At 41.0% G+C, this 14,500-nt stretch overlaps 1 protein-coding gene across 5 annotated transcripts in view; it reads left to right on the top strand.

The window, feature by feature from the left end:
* The first annotated feature begins 472 nt into the window (after positions 1 to 472).
* Positions 473 to 14,500, top strand: part of FILIP1 (filamin A interacting protein 1) — a 263,869-nt gene continuing 249,841 nt past the window's right edge. For 2 of the 5 annotated variants that reach the window (XM_007540004.3, XM_060205409.1), the window contains exon 1: positions 473 to 958. Coding sequence is in view for 1 of the 5 variants with exons in the window: in XM_060205407.1 (XP_060061390.1) it covers positions 9,739 to 9,774 (36 nt within the window). In the remaining 4 variants the exon portion in view is untranslated. Of the gene's footprint in view, positions 959 to 9,477; positions 9,613 to 9,650; positions 9,775 to 13,900; positions 13,922 to 14,500 lie in introns of those variants that run through there. The other 3 variants (XM_060205410.1, XM_060205407.1, XM_060205411.1) reach the window with 3 other exon arrangements.

Below are 14,500 nucleotides of genomic sequence, written 5' to 3'. Positions count from 1 at the left end.
TTAACCTTACTCCATTGAAAACCATAATGTTACAGACGTTCTTTTACGGTCACCTTCTTTTTAAAAACACTCAGGAACATAAACAGAGCAAGTCCGAGTTGGCTGGGGGAAGTCATTAGGCTCTGACTGTAACACTCCAACAGGAAAAAAAAAAAATCACTTATTGTGAAATTTCCCAACAGCTGTGGTGCACTTCTGAAAGCCTTTTTAAATTTCAGAACATTGATTTGAGAAAGACTAATTGAGATGAATAGTGCATTGGTAAACCCTTCAGCCCAAGACAACGGCTACTGTTTCTTTTTCAGATTTGAAAAAATCCGAATCTCCACGTCACTATCTTAGTTAAGAGCTTCAAATAATAATTACCTCTGAGTCAAGACCAGAAGTCCTTAAAAGGGTCTGCAGGTTTCCCCACAGTCATTACTTAGGGGAGAGCCGAGCTCTAGCCACTGATAAGCCAGCTGCCCAGGAACAGAGTAAAGCCGAACCAAACTTCTCAGCTGTTGACAGGCTTGTCTTGCTGAGAACACTGTTTAAATATAGCACTCGCGAGCTCAGCTCTTCGACAAAGTCATTGCTCTGACAGCGTTGGGAAGGGAGCAGAAGACGGGAAACCTAATCTCAGAACCCAACAACACCTAGCAACAGTTGAAAAAACTTTTAAACAAAAGTCTGGGTGGGAGATAGCTGGCAGCCTCCAATTTCTGCTGATCGGATATTCAGGGAGAAGAAGCTGCTTCCCCCCTTTCTCTCTACTCTGTTTCCTGCATGACTTCAGCTATTGGCCAGTCCTAGGGAAGAAAGTGGGAAAAGCTCTTTTTTTCCTGTGTGTTCTTTTGGGCTGGAAAGTTTTCCAGGACTCCGGTCTCTCGTGGGCTGTGTGACAAGCCACTGGGTTCTTCAAAGGATAAGCTACTTCCATAAAGGACATACCCTTGGTTAAAGGAACTGCCATCAGGTAAGACCAAAATAAACAGCAACTTACTTTCCTAAAGAAATTTCTGCTTCCACAGGAAGAGTGTGCGCTGTGATTCTGTCTAGTCTGTTTCTTTTGATTCTTACTGTCCCCTCCGTGATAAATATATTTCAGAATTATAGTAATCATTGTGGATTGTTAGAAAGACAAACAAACCAGGAACATCATCTCTTTTCAAAATGATCCCATTTGCCCGTCTACACACAGATTCTGTCATGATGTTTAATAGTCATCAAAACATTTCTGCCAAGTTACCTCTTTTCAGCAGGTAGCAGAACTATGACAGAGGACTGCACAGAAACTTTTGAAATTAGAATCGCTGCTCAAGCATTCCTCAAATGGAAGGGACAGTCTCCAAAAAGCAAAGTAACTTGCATTTGTTGAGACTAGCTGAGCAGCTTGAGTGATAAAGGAAAGTCCTTCCCGTGTGGTGTTGATATTGCTGTGCTTTTTGGCTCACTGCTTCCTGCTTCTCCTTTTGCCTGATTCTCTGATTACATGGGTACACCTTGTGCTGGTGCTGACCTCGTTACATTACACTCACCCCAAATGCTTCTGACCAGGTATGACATATGCCTGGTATTAGATCACTACTTTTTTGCAGTTGAATATAAACTCTTCAGGAGAATGTTATTTTATATGCTCCCTTAAAAATAAACTGAGTGATTACTTCTGTTTTCTTTTTACTTCTGATTCTGGTTTTTTGAAGTAAAAACTGGTGAGGAAAAAAAAAAGTTTTTTTCAAGTTGAGTGCAAGGATGTGTTTCTTGTCAAAGAAGTCCTCCTCTCATCTGCTTAGAATATTCTTTCCCTTTCCATGAATTGTGATGCAGTTCTGTCAGGACTGCCTGGAGGGGTGAGTTTCACATTGAATCTGACCAATATTATGGCTGTACGTTGGTGATGGATTTGCAGTTGGGTTGGATTTGCCAAAGAAGATTATTTATTATTTTTACTTGAGCATGCTAATTTGAATGCATATTCTAATATAAGGATAATATCAGATAATACAGCTGCATCTTTAAAATGGAATTGAGTATATATTTTACATTTAAAGGATTCAACCAAGACCAGCTTTGAACATTTCTTTTTTGTTGTTGCGAAATAAAATTGTACCAGTCTTTCTGGTAAATATTCCCATCTTCAGAAAACTAAGACATACACAGAATGTGTTCAGGAAAATTAAATAGCACATTTATTTTATTATATGTTATGTTTCATTATTCTGATTATATGACTAGTTTACAAAGCAAATAAAACTTCTCTTATAAAGTGAGTGTATACAAGTAATGGTGCAAAAGCACTTTGGAGAACTTGGTATCAGGGAATAAAACTCCTAGTGCTTTAGAGGAGATGAAGTATCTTTGTCTTGAGTTTTGAAAAGTCAGAACTAAATGCTTTACATTTTTCTTGTCTTTATCTTAGGAAGGGTCACATTGTTGGCTTACAAATGGAAGCGTAAGGCCAAAATCTAGCATCCATTCTAGGCATATAATTCCTTTTGGAGTCAGTGGAACAGAATGTAGATAACAGAGCACAGCACTTGGCCCTAAGTGAAAACCATAGTTCCTGATGAATATTTGTATTGCTATCTTCATGGCTGTAAGTTTACCCTTGAAAATCAAGAATGGCTCTTTTGAGACCATCTGCTTCCCTCCAGCATTTAAACAGTTAAACTCTTCCTGAACTATACAGATTGTGTTCTCTTATTTACCCAAGTTCATATTTCTATATTATTTTAGAATCTTCCCTTTCCTCTTTTTTTTCTTAAAAATTATTAACTTTATCTATTTATTGGATAGAGACAGTCAGAAGTTGAGATGGAAGGAGGCGATAGAAGGGGAGAGAGACAGAGAGACACCTGCAGCCCTGCTTCACCACTCATGAAGCTTCCCATTTGCAGGTGGGGACTGGGGGCTCGAACTCTGGTCCTTGTGCACTACAACATGTGCGCTCAACGAGGTGTGTCACCGCCTGGCCCCTTCCTTTCCTCTCTACCATAAAAATTCTTAGGTTCTGTTCCGTGCCTCCCACCAAAATAAGGTGCAGAGCTGTTCCTTTCCTGCTACTTTCTGAAATCCAAATCATCTTGCCCGTGACCATGGATTGGTTTTCCTAAATCATTATTACACTTCTCTCTCTATTTTTTAGTTATCTTCTGAGACTTGTAGTCACTGCCAAATACTGAGGCTAGGTAGTTTTTATTTATTTATTTTTAAAACGTATCTTTACTTATTGGATAGAGACAACCAGAAATTGAGAGAAAGGGGGAGATAGGGAGAGAGAGAAAGACACCTGCAGCCCTGCTTCATCATTTGCAAATCTTTCCCCCTGCAGATGGGGACCGGGAGCTTGAACCCAAGTCCTTGAGCATTGTAACATGTGCACTCAACCAGGTGCGCTATCACCCAGCCCCTGGCTAGGGTAGTTTGAACTCTTTCTATTATGTGGCACATACTTAACTTTTCCAGTCTTAGCCCCACAAATGCTCTTGGATTCAGATACTTTCGATTTTGGGCCAGTCTCCAAAAACATACTCGATGCGCATTATAGTGTTTCATCTCTGTCTACTTCCTCCCTTCTCCTTCCTCTTCAGGTAGAAAGCTTGTCTAGTTTTTACAATTCAGACTTGTGTCTACTTTCACAATGATTTCTGGTATTATACCTATTAAAAGTGATTCTTTCTTAGTTTGTTTTATTACTACTTTTTGAAGTTTCTTTATTTGCTTTTAGTGAGAGAGATAGAAGGAGAGAGAGGAAGATAACCAGAGCATCACTCTGATACATGTGCTGCTGCCTATTAAACTTGGGACGTCATGCTTGAGAGTTCAACACTTCTTTTACTGTCCCGCCACCAGGACTGCTCCTTCTGGTTTAGACCATTGAAAGCCATGTTAGAATTAGGACTCTGGGGGGTCGGGCGGTAGCAGTGGGTTAAGCGCACATGGTACAAAGTGGGAGAACTGACATATGGATCCCAGTTCGAGGCCCTGGCTCCCCACCTGCAGGGGGGTTGCTTCACCGCTTGTGAAGCAGGTGTCTTTCTCTCCCCCTCTCTGTCTTCCCCTCCTCTCTCTGTTTCTTTCTGTCCTATCCAACAACAACAACATCAATAACAACAATAATAACCACAGCAATGATAAAACAACAAGGGTAACAAAAGGGAAAAAAAATAGCCTCCAGGAGCAGTGGATTCATGGTGCAGGCACCGAAGCCCCAGCAATAACCCTGGAGGCAAAAAAAAAAAAAAAGAATCAGGACTATGGTGTCATAGAGCACATTATACTTCCTAATTCAAAATGATCTTGTCAAAGTGACTAGATGTAAATCTCTATCCCAAGTATCACTGGATTTTGGAGTTTTTTTCAGTCTTGTGTACACTGTGGATGTCCTATTAATATATATATATATATTTTGCCCCTACATTTCTGATGATGACTATATGAGGAAATATAGAAAAGTAAAAAACTAAGAAAGGGAACTGTAAGTGCAGGCTTTTTTTTTGCCTACATGGTATTGCAGGGGTTTGGTGCCTGTACCGTGACTCCACTGTTCCTGAAGGCTGTTTTTTTTTTTTTTTTTTCCCATTTTGTTGCCCTTGTTGTAGTTGTTATTGTTGTTGCTGTTATAGCGGTTGTTATTGTTGGATAGGGCAGAGAGAAATTGAGAGAGGTGGGGAGACAGAGAGGAGGAGAGAAAGACAGACACCTGCAGACCTGCTTTACCACTTATGAAGCCATCCCCCTGCAGATGGGTAGCTGGAGGCTCAAACCAGGATCCTTACACCAGTCCTTGTGCGTTGTGCCATGTATGCTTAACCTGCTGTGTTACCACCCCGCCCCTGATTTTTTTTTTTGTTTGAAAAGGTTTGCAAGGAATTTTTTTCATTGATTTACTATGCATAAAAATGTTAGAAGTAAGTTCGTTCACCCCCTCCCCCCATCTCTCTCTCTTCCTTTGCCCCAGAGTTTCACTGGGCTTCATGCCTGTGTGATTCACTGCTTCTGGCAGATTCTTTTTCTTTCTTTTTTTTTCTCATCCAAATAGAAAGTGAGAGACTAACAGGGACACACACACACACACACACACACACACACAGAGCGAAAATACCATAGTACTGCTATACTTCACTGCTAGAAGCGTCCCCTTTTGAATGATGCTCACGTGTGGTGACCAGGGGCTTGAACTTGGGTCCTTGCACAAGGTAAAGTGTACACTCTACTTTGTGAACTTCCAGTTCCCTAAAAACCATCAGTAATTGTAACTATGCTGATGTACCTGCTTGTGGAGATGATGTAACTTTCCAGAAGAAAATATATAAGAGGAATATGCAAGGACTGTATAGGGGTCAGGTGGTGATGCAGCTGGTTTAGCGCACATGTCACAATGTACAAGAACCTGGGTTCAAGCTCCTGGTCCACACTTGCAAAGGGAATGCTTCATGAGTGATGAAGCAGTGCTGCAGTTATCTCACTTTCTCGCTCCCTATTTCCCTCTTCCCTCTTAATTTCTCTCTGTCTCTGTCCCTTAAATGATAAGAGTTCTTAAAAAAAAACATAAAACATATTAAAAACTGTATGTATATATATGTGTATAGATATGTCTCTAAATAACATATTTTCTATACATTTATCATCTTTTGGTACCACATTCTTTTTTTTTTTTTAATAATTTTTTTCACTCTGGGTTATTGCTGGGGCTCAGTGCCTGCACTACCAATCCACTGCTCCTGGAGGCCATTTTTTCCCTTTTGTTGCCCTTATTGTTTATCAGTGTTGTTGTTACTATGATTGTTGTCATTATTGTTGGATAGGACAGAGAGAAATTGAGAGAGGAGGGGAAGACAGAGAGGGGGAGAGAAAGATAGACACCTGCAGACCTGCTTCATCACCTGTGAAGCAACTCCCCTGCAGGTGGGGAGCCGGGGGCTCGAACCTGGATCCTTACACCGGTCTTTGCACTTAGCGACATGTATGCTTAACCCACTGTGCTACCGCCTGACCCCCATAAAACTATTTTTTTCCCTAAATCATTTTATGAATGTGGGGTTAATCATGGGTCCAGTGTCTCATTTACCCATGATAGGTTGTTGTAAAACCCATCTCCTAATTTAGGTCTTTCCCCACTATTATGCACCAGGACCCCCAAGGCCCTGTCCACCATATACTTCACCATTAAGAAAAATAAAAAAGCTTGTGGTCCAGGAGGTGGCGCAGTGGCTAAGGAACTAGACTCTCGAGCATGAGGTCCTGAGTTCAATCCCCGGCTGCACATGTACCATAGTCTGGCTCTTTCTCTCCTCCTACCTTTCTCATTAATAAAATAAAATCTTAAAAAACTTTATATTTTTAACATTTTATTTATTTTATGTTAATGAGAGAGATATATTAAGGAAGAAAGACACAGAAAGACTAGAGCACTGCTTAGTGCTGGGGAGTGAGCCTGGGACCCTGAAGCATCAGGCATGAGTCTTTTGCATAACCATCGTGCTATCTCTCCAGTTCCATCCTTTGCCTTTTATAGAGCTTATTAATCCACATTTTTAATTCATTTGTCTCACCTTGCTTCTCTAAATGAGTGGGTTTTACCAAACCAGCTTCAAGGGAAGTGAGAAGACAAACTTAGATTGAGGTCTATTTCATCAGAAAGGTGTAAGAGAAACTATATAGCTAACAACTTTAGTAAAGTGACATAAGGGGCCAGGTGGTGGCACACCTGATTAAGCACACACACTACAGTGTGCAAAGATGAAGGTTCAAGCCCCTAGTCCCCACCTGCAGGGAGAAAGCTTTATGAGTGGTGAAGCAGGGCTGCAAGTATCTCTCTTTCTCTCTCCCTCTCTATCTCTCCACCCCCTCTCAATTTCTCTTGGTCTCTATCCATAATAAATAAGTTAAAAGTAAAAGAAAAGTGACATAACTAAGAGCCTGCTACATAAATTTGTACAGTAGTCATCTTTCATATAAACAGCAGTAGGATTAAAGGCAACTCCATAAAATGAAGTTTTATTTATTTAAAATATTAAAAATTATTATTTATTTTCCTTTTTGTTGCCCTTGGTGGGTTTTGAAAAAAATTGTTGTTGTAGTTATTATTGCTGTTGTTGTTGTCATCATTGTTGGATAGGACAGAGAGAAATGGAGAGAGGAGGGGAAGACAGAGAGGGGGAGAGAAAGAGAGACACCTGCAGACCTGCTTCACTGTCTGTGAAACGATTCTCCTGCAGGTGGGGAGCTGGGGGCTTGAATTGGGATCCTTATGCCAGTCCATGCACTTCATGCCACGTGTGCTTAACCTGCTGCGCTACCGCCCAATTCCCAAAATGAAGTTTTAAAATAAAATTTATTTGTAGTGGGAGAGGAGGGGGGTGAGAGAACCCAAGCACTGCTCAGCACTGGCATAAGGTGGTGCTGGGTATTGAGCCTGTGGCCTCTGAGACCTTCAACATGCAAGTTGTTCCTGTAGAAGTCTGATCTATCTCCCCAGACCCAGTTACTCTTTGAAAATCCCAGTTGAAGATAAAATAGCAAAGATTTATTCACAGATCTGAAAAAGGAGACAGGGAGGCAGGTAGCACAGGCAAGCTAGATGACTTGGATTCAGATTTTAGCTCATTGTGATCATGAGAAAATTTTTCTCTGTGCTTCAGTTTCCCCATCTATAAAACAAAGCTAACAATTCCATTTTCCTCAAGGAATTTTCTTGAAGATTAAGCACAACAAAAGAGTTCTGGGGTGGGGGAACCAGGTGGTGGCACATGGGCTAAGTATACATGTTGCAATGTGTGAGGACCTGGGTTCAAGCCTCCTGTCCCTACACGTAGGGGGAAAGCTTTACAAGTGGTGAAGCAGTGCCGCAGGTCTTTCTCTCTCTTCCTTCCCTCTCAACTTCTGACTGCCTCTATCCAATACATGAAGCTTTAAAAAGGATTCCTGGGAGGTGGTTCACCTGGTAGAACCCACTTCTTGCTGGCTGTCATGACCTGGGTTTGAGCCCCTGGCCCTCCCATGGGAGTACATGTGTGGGAAGCCTCATGAGAATCTGCCAGGAGTGGAAGGGTCATGCGGGTGCAGAGCCCTACTGATAACTCTGGTGGCCAAAAACAGCCAACAGAACAGTAATAGCAGCAACAATAACAAGTTAGTAAAATTTGTAGTTGCCTGGGAGGCACTTCGATACATTTAAGCAATTAACACTTTAATACTTCAACTTAAATGTAGGTATCTGCTTATTTTTGTTGCCCCAAAAATCTTGGGTCCAGATAGTCTGTGTACTCAAGTTTATAGACCATAGAACAAGGCCGAAGAACGTATTGTTTAAACTTGGAGTCCTGTGTGGGGCAGACTTCACTGCTGGGTACTTTAAGCAGACATACTTTGAACGCCCGCCAATGATTTAACTTGGAATTTGTGTTCCATACCCTCCCTTATCACTCAGCAGTCTGCTGTCTTGTAGAAGCTTTACTAAAAAGGCTAAGAGAATCACCAACAGCATAGGGTGTTCTATGGTTTCTATATTTGCACTTGGAGAGAAACTGTTTATATATAATCCTTGAGTGTCTCCTAGCAAAGATTTATTCACAGATCTGAAATTGCAAACCATATCCAACTACAGTGTATGGTAATAGATGGCAATGGCGACATCCTCCCCCACGGACAGAATAATTAAATTTATTACTCTATTTCTTTCCATAGATGTTTTGTTTTATTAACCTAGTAACAGATAAAGAACAAAAAGACCAAAAAAGGTCATCACAAGCTAGTGTCAACCTTACCAAATGGAAATGAATTCTTGATACTCATGGTCCTTAAGCCTTCTCTTTCGTCTTAAATATGGCAATATCACAAGGCAGGCACAGAAGTGCTGTAAAATATGATCCTGAGTCCTTACTCCCAGAGGGATAAAGAGTAGAAAAGCCTCCAATGGAGAGGGAGGGGATGTGAAACTCTGTTGGTGGAAATTGTGTGGAATTGTATCCCTCTTATCCAATGGACTTGTCGATCATAATTAAATCAATAAAAGAAGAAGTGCTGTATTATAAAGATATGTAGGTGTATTATGGTATGCTTACTGTCCTGTCTATTTAATTTGACCAAAATATGTGGGTCAGGGAAGTTTTTTGGTAGTTTTAGTGTCAGCAAACCTTCTCCAGGATAATTATAATTTACATATCTCTGTTTAATTTTATTTTTTTCCAATTGGAAGGATGCATTTCTAAAAGATAAGACAGTTTTGGAATCATCTTTCTCTAATGAAAACCTTGTTGTAGAAAGGAAAAAGCAGGATGGAAGCAGGAAAGAAAAAGCAAGAAAATAAGGGTAAAGACTCTTCCTGACTTTATAGAGTACATTATAAGGCGCTTGGGCAGAAATATAGGGACATCAGAAAAAAATGTATTGGGTTGTATTTCTCTTTTACCTTAAATGGTCAATCCTAATTTTAACCTAGAGAAAGGAAAAGGCCACAGGCAGAATATAACTTTCCCTGTTACATTGGTGGAGGCAGTTTGATTTCAAGGGTCAGACAGAAACTGTGTAAGATCTTAGACTAAGGAAAGTCAAACACGAAGTGAGTAGCTTTAGTTGGCTGTTAGCCAGCTGATTGCTGGAACTTGAGAAACTCCCCCAAGAGATGAGGTAAGAACGTTAACCAGCAGCACCCTATCCTGGAGAGTTTTGAGAGCTTTGTTTAAACCATAGTAGCACTGAAAAAAAATCAAAAGAAGCTTGGCGTTGCTTTGCCTTTTTTGGAAAGTGGTGTCAATGTGGACTATATTGAGTGATCTATGGGTATCTGAGGTATGTGAAAGAAGGACTAAAAGTACTTTGGGCTGAGTTTCTCAAGTGCTCTGATTTTAACTGAGCCTCCAAGGTTCAGAGATTCTTCTTTTTTACTTCCTTGCTTATGTTGTCATCTACTTCCACTAAAAGAGAAGAGTATGATGATTATTAATTCCCTGGGCCAGGACTTTATATGTCTGTATAATATATATTATGCAATATGTTGATATAACACATATATTATAATATATGTATAAATACATATTTCCTTTGCAATAATAATGCCTGTGATCTCACCAAGATATTCTGAAGAAATGAATTATCTTCTGCTTATCTTTGTAAAGAAATAGTAGTAAGAATGCCATGAAATAGGCCTTCCAGGGTTGGCCAAATGCATTTTTTTAACATTTATTTATTTATTTATTTATTTATTATTTACTTATTTATTGGATAGAGACAGAGAGAAATTGAGAGGAAAGGGGGGGAATAGGGACATCTGCAGTACTGCTTTCCTACTTGTCAAGCTTTTCCTCTGTATGTTAGAATTAGGGGCTTGAACCTGGATCCTTGAACATTGTAACATGTTTTAAAAAATGATTTGCGGTGGGCTGGGTGATTGTGCAGATGGTTGAACCCACACGTTACCATGTATAAAAACCCACATTCAAGCATTTGGTCCTTAACTACAGCAGGGAAGTTTCACGAGTGGTGATGTAGTGTTGTAGTTATCTCTCTGTCTTTCTCTCTATATCAACCCTTTCCTCTTTGTTTTCTCTCTGTCTCTATCCAATAAATAAAGAAAAGATTTGGTAAAGACTTGTAGCCAAAGACCATCTGATTGAAAACAGTAGACCTCTGACATCATCAAGACAATCAAATTACTGCCAACTTGCCTTGTTTATCTAGAAGATCTTTGCAAAAATTGGGTTTCTACACACACACACACACACACACACACACACACACACACACACACACACACCCATGAGTCATAGATGGTATAGGGAAAAGGATAAGTGAACTTTCTTTTCTTTTTCTTTGTGCCTCTTTAATTCTTATGGTTTAAGTAACTAACTCACTTTAGCGCTTGCTTCTCTGACATACCATATAGTCGAGCAGGGAAGGAAGGGTTATTGCTGAGTTTATAATCTATTTCATTGTGGCAGCCTGAAAACATGAGGAAATGACACCCTGGGCCTGTATTTGGAGCCTGGCGGTTTCTGTGACGACAACACACACTAGTGGAAAACAAAAGTAGTTTGTTGCCAGGGTGAGCCAGGAAGACTTCTGCCAGCTTAGATCCCCCTGATTATTCTATATGTCTTGAAATGTGACACTGAAGGTATTCAAAGTTCTTTGTGTTTTATTAACTGTTTAGTAAGTGACATATTCTTTAGAAGAGGAACTTGGAATTTGGAGAAGGGAAAAGACCTTACACACAAACTTGACTTTTGCATGCTGTCTTTGACTGGTATAATTTTCCTTTGTTTTAAATTTCTTTTTTATTTATTTTAATTGAAGAGAGAGAGAGAGAGAGAGACACCAGAGCACTGCTCAACTCAGGCTTATGATGGTGTTGTGGATTGAACCTGGGACTTCAGAGTCTTAGCATGAAAGTTTTTTTTTTTTTAATATTTATTTATTCCTTTTTGTTGCCTGATGCCAAACTTAGTGCGGACACATCTGGCGTCCATCGTGTTCCGCGCCCACACCCTGCTGGGTGGCCCGGCCTGAGGTCCCCGAAACCGCTCAGACACAGGTAAGTGGCATCCGCCCACCTCTGTGGCCCCGCATTTCCCTCCACCATGGGAAAAATTTTGTTTTATGAGGAGGTGTCCCAGTCATTATCTCCTTCTGTCCTGGGACAGATTCGTGCTCTCAGAGACGGTTTAATTTTCGCTACACTGTGTGTTCTCATAGCCATAATCGCGACTTACAAGATATGTAAAATGTGGTCCGCCATGAGGATAAGTGACCTTGAGGCTGAGATACGAGAGTTAAAGCACATGTGCTTAAGACTTAGACGTCCTAAGCGATCAGCGGCTAGACCCAAGAATTCCCTTCCTCGCCCCCATGCAAATGTCTGTCGAGACAAGTACGCTCCCCAGAGGCAGGAAATGTTTTTTTTAAGCTGATAAAGTTTTGCCCACAGAGGCAAAAAAAAAAAAAAAAAGGCCCCCTCAGGCCCTCCCTTGGCAGCACACTGGTTCTTGTTGCTCGCTTACATGTTTCTCCATGTTTGTGCCAGTTTCTTTTTAAAAAATGCCTGTATGATATAGGTTTCTGTTCACCCCACACCCCTGATACTGTGGTCATTTAGTTAAAAAGAAAAGGGGGAATTGTTGTATGCTTTCCCCCTGCCAAGAAAATTGGTTCAGTTCTGCTAGTTTTCGTGGGCCCGTGGGCCCGCTTGTCCCCGCCCCAAGGAACCCTGCCAGAGTCCCAGAGTTCCAGAGTTCGAGAGTTCTTGGCACCGTCACGGGGGAAGGAGGCAGGAGAGTTCTGTTTGGTGATTAGTTTGGGTTAGTTTATGAATCATTGTTCCTGAATAAAGAAATACAGCTTCCCTGCCCAGCCGTGTGTCCGCGAGTCTCTGTCTACACCACGATGTTAGCCCGGCCAGTTGGAGCTCCGAATTTTAACAACAGTTGCCCTTGTTTTTAATTTTTTTTTTTAATTTAAAGGTTAAATTGCATAACCTTTCACCCTTTTCTTTTTTATTATTTATTTCCCTTTTGTTGCCCTTGTTGTTTTTTATTGTTGTTATTGATGTCATTGTTAGATAGGACAGAGAGAAATGGAGAGAGGAGGGGAAGAAAGAGAGGGGGAGAGAAAGACAGACATCTGAAGACCTACTTCACCGACTGTGAAGCAACTCCCCTGCAGGCAGGGAGCTGGGGCTGGAACCCGGGTCCTTATGCCGGTTTCTGCGTTTTGCTCCGCCTGTGCTTAACCTGCTGCACTACTGCCAGACTCCCAGCCATGAAAGTTTTTATGCAGAACCATTATACTATTCCCTCAGGTCAACAGATATAATTTTCAGGGTTGGACACCACTAAAGCAAGTGCTTTAGTCACAGCCAGTTGTTTATTCTGGTCCTTAAGGGAACCAGCTGCATAGAATTCACTACTCAGGGCCCTCATCCCCATCCTATACTTCCTGTTCATTCTGATGATCTTTGTTTAACATAGCCAGATGTTCCCCAAAATGAGTGGAACATCCAAACCCCAATCAATATAACAGAATATAATGACAGGGAGTATGCAGCGGGTTAATCGCAAGTGGCGCAAAGAGCAAGAATGGCCAGTTAGAGCCCCTCGGCTCCCAAACTACAGGGGAGTCGATTTACAGGCGGTGAAGCAGGTCTGCTGGTGTCTGTCTTTCTCTCCCCCTCTCTCTGTCTTCCCCTCCTCTCTCCATTTCTCTCTGTCCTATCCAACAACAATGACATCAATAATAACTACAACAATAAAACAACAAGGGAGACAAAAAGGAATAAATAAATATTAAAAAAGAATATAATGACAATAATCACTATATGTAACACATATCATCTCTATAATATATGAAATATGTCACTATGTATGAATCAGTTTGTGTAAATGATAACACAAGCTAGCATATTCTGCTTTACAGAGTTGTTTTCTTGATTTCTTTAAACAACCCTATAAGGAACTCTTTAAAATTTATTTCTATCTCTCTCTCTTTTTTAAGATTTTATTTATTTATTCATGAAGAAGGTAGGAGGGGAGAAAGAAAAAGAACCAGACATCACTCTGCTGGTACATGTGCTGCTAGGGATTGAACTCAGAAACTCATGCTTGAGAGTCCATTACAGTGCCACCTCCCAGACCCCCTTTTTTTTTTTAAACCAGAGCACTGCTCAGCTCTGGCTTGTGGTGGGGCAGGAGATTGAACCTGAGACTATGGTATGGAGCCTCAGGTATGAGAGTCTCTTTGCATAATCATTATGCTATCTACCCTGCTCTGTTTTTTTTTTTAATTCATTATTTACAAGATTACAAGAAAACAGAGGTATTACAGAGCAGCAGCAGCTGTGTTTTTCTCCTCTCCTCTCCTGGGTCAACTAGGAATACCAAAGCAGACCACCTGGGACCGCAACAAAACAGAACTAGAACAACTTCAGGAACCCACCAAATCTCCGGTGAGTGTAAACACATGTGGCTCATGGTCAGAGAGGAGCTGAGGGAGAGATTAAGTGGCTGGTAACAGTCTGGTAGTTTACCAGCTGAGACTCCACCTCCAATCTGTTTCACCAACAAGGGGATGGCTGAAGGGAGGAGAGGACTTCCCTGAGACTCACCAAATGCAACTGTGAGTCTCCATTGCTACTGCCCTCAGAATCTGGAGCAGTGGCAGGGAGGCCCTGTGCTGACACTAGGGAACAGAGAACTAATGAGGAAACTCAGGAGAAGATCTAGACCTCGGTGGCCTATCGGTGGCTGTGAAAGTCTCTTTGCATAACCACTGGATTATCTCTTCCCCACCCTGCTTTACCTCTTGGTCAGGAGTCAGTGATTAAGCTAAGGAGCCTACTTATAGTATATACTTATAGCCTACAGGGAAAAAAAAAGAACAAAAGAGGCTTTTAAGCCACTGAGCTCCAACTCAGGGATTAACATATTATTGAAACAACTGTCAATTTCCACAACTGTGAACCCTTTAATTACCTTACTTAGACGTAAGACAATCTAGGCAAGAGTGATCAGTTATTTGAAAAGTA

The sequence above is a fragment of the Erinaceus europaeus genome, chromosome 13 (assembly GCF_950295315.1).
Source record: "Erinaceus europaeus chromosome 13, mEriEur2.1, whole genome shotgun sequence".
NCBI lineage: Eukaryota > Metazoa > Chordata > Mammalia > Eulipotyphla > Erinaceidae > Erinaceus > Erinaceus europaeus.
This window is presented reverse-complemented; position numbering and strand designations above follow the sequence as displayed.